Here is a 4,787-nt window from a genome sequence, read left to right on the forward strand (position 1 = left end):
CTTAATTAGTCATCAAACCAATAATTACACCATGTTGGGAGTTTTAAAGATTAAATAACATCAAGAAGTGGTTAAAACATGGATAAAGTAACATCAACACATATCGAAATATGCCAAACATCAATGGACTTTTCTCATCACGTAGTCCGCCTCCGAGGCTCCCAAACATCGGGCCGATAGGCCATGGTACGATCTTCTGTATAATTGCCCATCCATGAGGAAGTAACTAGCCTCTTTGCTGCGTAGTGTTAGGGACGCCTTCAGGCAATTTTCCATGCCGAAGATATTCGACGAACTCATTCCTCCCATCCCAAACTATGTTGGTTGTATTGACTTCACAATAACCATCTACATCTAGTACCGAATTTAGAAGTTGAACGACTGTATCGGAGTCATATCCTTTCATCTCCATGGATGACCCCAAATTAGCCAATGCATCTGCTTTCACGTTCTCTTCTCTTGGAATATGTATGATCGACCATTCCCTGAATCGTGCAAGCAAGGCTTGGACCTTGTTTACATATTGTTGCATGCATTCCTCCTTTGTATCAAAAAACCTGTATATTTTGTTTACTACCAGCTGTGAATCACAATTGATCTCGATGACCTCGGAGCCAAGTCCCTGGGCCAATTCTAGTCCTCCAACCAAAGCCTCATACTCGGCTTCATTGTTAGTTAACAGAACAGTCTTAATGGCCCGCCTCAGGGTTTCTCCCGAGGGTGTGACAAAAACTACCCTGAGCCCGGACCCTTTTACATTGGAAGCTCCATCCATATATAAGGTCCAAATCCTTGATGTCATTTTCGACAACCAGTACTGCCTCTTTAGCAGCTAAGGGCATTAACCCGGGATTAAAATCGGCCACGAAGTCAGCCAATATCTATGACTTGATTGCAGTCCTGGGCTTGTACTCAATGTCGAATTCGCTAATTTTGACTACATATTTAGCCAACCGGCCTGACAACTCAGGCTTGTGAAGAACATTCCTCAAGGGGAAGGTTGTCACAATGGCTATGTTGTGGCATTGAAAATAAGGCCTGAGCTTTCGAGAGGCGACTATGAGAGCTAAGGCTAGCTTTTCAAGGTATGAATAGCGAGTCTACACTCCTGACAATATTTTACTAACATATTAAATAGGAAATTGTGTACCTTTGTCCTCTCAAACTAAAACAACACTTACTACTACTTCTGAGACCGCTACTGCTACTTCTGAGACTGCTAGATATGTCAAATAATTGTTCACTTTCCCCCAGTTTTGATAGTAGCTGAGGGCTTGATAGTTCCGTTTCAAGTCTTTCAAGGCCTGCTGGCATTTCCAAGTCCAATCAAAATTATTCTTCTTCTTAACAAGTGAGAAGAAGTGGTGACATTTTTTCGAGGATCGAGAGATGAACTTGCTTAAAGCGACTAATCTTCTGGTTATCCTATGTACTTCTTTTACGCTTGTTAACTGGTCCGGGTTGTCTTCAATGACTTTTATTTTAATGGGATTTACCCCGATCCCTCTTTATGAGACAAGGAACCCCAAGAACTTACTTGAGCCAACCCCAAATGCACATTTTTTCTGGGTTGAGGTTCATGTTATGCTTCCTTAAGATATCGAAGGTTTCTTGGAGGTGATTCAAATGGTCATCTGCACAAAAAGACTTGACTAACATGTCATCGATATATACTTCCATTTTTTTGCTTATTGTTTTTTCAAACATCTTATCAACGAGTCTTTGGTAAGTGGCTCCGGCATTTTTAAGCTCAAATGGCATCATATTATAACAATATGTGCCAAAGTTGGTTATGAACAAAAAAATTTCATGATCCTCTGGGTTCATCTTGATTTGATTGTACCTAGAGTAGGCATCAAGAAAACTCATTAACTCGTGCCCAGCTATTGCATCAATCATTTGATCAATGTTTGGTAAATATCATTCCACATTATTATTGACTCTTCTTCCTTTACCTGTTTCAGCGACTCGGTGGGTTCCACCTAGGGTTGAGGGCTTGGACTAATGGGTCCAGAAAATTTTGGACATTACTACGCCCAAAACACGCATGTGGAAAGAACTGTCCTTGAAATATGGGTGGAAGGCCAAAAATCATGGTAAACTGAACTCATCTTGTTTTTACCTTTTCGTATAAGGAAGTTGTTTGACTCTTTTTTCATGTTGAATTCAGGTCTACCCTAGGGCTCAATTGTCATCCTTGAAGAGGACATTTTGGCTAATCCTGCTGATTGGCAAGGTTGCTGCAGGAGGCCTTTACACAGACAAGCGTCTCCAGGCATGCTTCTGGTGCAAGTGCTTCTTCCCGGAGTCCCCGACCAGAGAACAAGAAACAAAAAAGAAGGTGTTCCTTAGTGGCTGGGGGGAAAGAATAAGACGCCGAAGAATGCCGCGCCCGAGTCATCTCCAGAATTTGTGGTGACTAACCCTCCTCCTGGGCTGGCAATAGATACTGTGATGATTGACGATGATGGGGAAGCCAGTGAAGAGGGGGCTTGACACAGACGGCGATGACCTTTCTCAACTCAACAGTCTGCACAATCTGTTGAGTTAGTTACACCAATCGAGGACGAGGCCTCGGTGCTCTGGGGGGAGTTTGAGATGATGGAAAATGCCAACTCCCATTTTTGAATCCCAGTCGCTGTGCCCGGTACTGTGAGGCTGAGTAACAGATCCCTTCCTTCTTCGGTTAATGAGTAACCAACACCCAACGCTACGCTTGCCGCTGCCACTTGTCATCCTTCAATGCCATCAACTTTATCTCCTTCTTCACAGGCTCTACCACCAGCATCTTCATCTCCTTCTTCACCCCTAATCCCCAGTTCATGGGGACTTAGGGAAAAATTATGCCGCCCCCTCAGAAGATCAAAGGAGGAGGAGCGTTACTCTATCGGTATCTATCGGGTGTAATCTGCTATACTGGCTGGTAGAACTTACTAGGCTTCAGAGAAAAATTGGGAAAAGATACAAGCTTTCTTGTGGGAGTGCTTGTTGAACAATGCTATGCACAACACTGCAATGGTATACTCTTCATTTCCTTTAGTATCTCTTTTATTTTTTACTTAGTAGTATTTTGAGTTTGTCTTTTTTGCTTCGCAGGCCAATTTCCTTACTTCCGAGGGTCTCCAAAGGTTGATTCTGGATAAGGAGGAACTTACCTCCAATCACGATCAACTTTTGGCTGAGCGGGACCAAACTGCAGCTCGCCTCTCAGAACTGGAAGCCAAAACTATAGAGGCTGTTGTGTTGGAGGCTCGTTTGCAGGAATGAGCAAGTAATAAAGACTCTTAGCTAAGAGATCTCCCCAATGAGGGTTCAATTTGAAGAGACTCCGATGTTCTTTAGTCGAAGGGCATCACATTATAGCAATATGTGCCGAAATTCGTTATGAATGAAGTTTTATCTTGATCCTTCGGGTTCATATTAATTTGGTTGTACCCGTAGTAAGAATCGATGAAACTCATTAACTCGTGCCCGACTGTTGCATCAATCATTTGATCGATGTTTGGCAATGGGAACGAGTCTTTTGGGCATGCCTTATTCAAGTCCTTATAGTCTACGCACATGCAAAATTTATTATTCTTCTTAGGAACTACTACTATGTTAGCTAGCCAGTACAGATACTTTACCTCTCAAATTAAACAGATATCAAGTAGGCGAGTTACCTCTTCTTTGACGAATTTATTTCTGGCCTCGGCAATAGGACGTTTTTTCTATCTTACCGGAGGGATGCAGGGATCCAGTCTTAGCTTATGTACGACCACTTCCGTTAGGATACCTGTCATATCCGCATACGATCGTGAAAAACAATCGACGTTAAATTTAATTAGTTCAATAAACCTAGACCTGAGTTCGGGGTGTAGTCCTGTCCCGGGTGAAATTTCCTCTCCAAGAACTTTTCTAACAATGCGACTTGCTTAAGCTCTTCCGCTGTGGAATTTGTTGCGTCCGTCTATCCTGGTACCTGGAAATATCTTGGCACTTGATACGATTCCGATGCCTCTTCCCCTTGGTTGACTTTGCTTGAATCAGGAGCAGGTGTCGGTTCCTGTAATTGCTATGCCGCATCCTCCTTCCCTTTGCTACTGGAGACCAAAATTGCATTCATCTCCTTTGCCGCCGGTTGATCGCCTTTTATCAGTTTAGTCCCCTCAGGAGTTGAGCATTTCAGCAACTGGTGATACATCGATAGTACAACATTCATCTCGTGCAACCATTGTCTTCCCAGGATAATGGTGTAACCCATATCACCATCCACCACCTAGAAAAGGGTTCTCTTCATCACCCCCTCGGTGTTTGTGGGCAGCAGGATCTCTCCTAGGGTTGTCATGATTGCTAGGTTGAACTCAGTGAGGAGTTTTGTGGCTGGAATGATGCTTCAGGTAAGTTTTGCTTGCTCCAATACCCACTATTGTATAATATTGGCCGCACTCCCTGGATCCACCGAACAAGTTTGATTTTAAAATCTAATACATTTAAAGAAATTACTAATGTGTCGTTATGTGGTAGCAATAATCCATCTGCATCTTTTTCTGTGAAAGTGATGTCGTCTTCAACGACTTCCCGGAGTCTCTTCATGTGGCTCACTGCAACTTTAATCTTTTTTGTTGCTGAGAAGGTAACCACGTTAATCTCATCCCCCCAAAAAATCATGTTGATCGTGAGGCGCGGGGTATCTTCTTCTACTTTTAAGGGATCCGTGTTGTCACGATTGTGACCATAATTTTTTTTTTGCCCGGTCACTTTATAATTCCCTAAGATGGCCATTTTGCAACAGTGTCTCCACCTAT

General features: G+C 42.9%; 1 protein-coding gene across 1 annotated transcript; it reads right to left on the bottom strand.

Annotated features, from left to right (window-relative positions):
- Window positions 1–226: 226 nt before the first annotated feature.
- Window positions 227–775, bottom strand: LOC142175303 (uncharacterized). The gene has a single exon (XM_075241889.1). The coding sequence runs from the start codon at window positions 773–775 to the stop codon at window positions 227–229; it is 549 nt and encodes a 182-aa protein (XP_075097990.1).
- Between the last annotated feature and the right edge of the window lie 4,012 nt (window positions 776–4,787).

This window comes from Nicotiana tabacum, chromosome 21 (assembly GCF_000715075.1).
Source record: "Nicotiana tabacum cultivar K326 chromosome 21, ASM71507v2, whole genome shotgun sequence".
In the NCBI taxonomy this organism is placed as follows: Eukaryota; Viridiplantae; Streptophyta; class Magnoliopsida; order Solanales; family Solanaceae; genus Nicotiana; species Nicotiana tabacum.

Bases quoted from the DNA above. Each gene is read 5' to 3' on its own strand.
- LOC142175303 (XM_075241889.1), bottom strand. From the start codon at position 775: ATGGATGGAGCTTCCAATGTAAAAGGGTCCGGGCTCAGGGTAGTTTTT.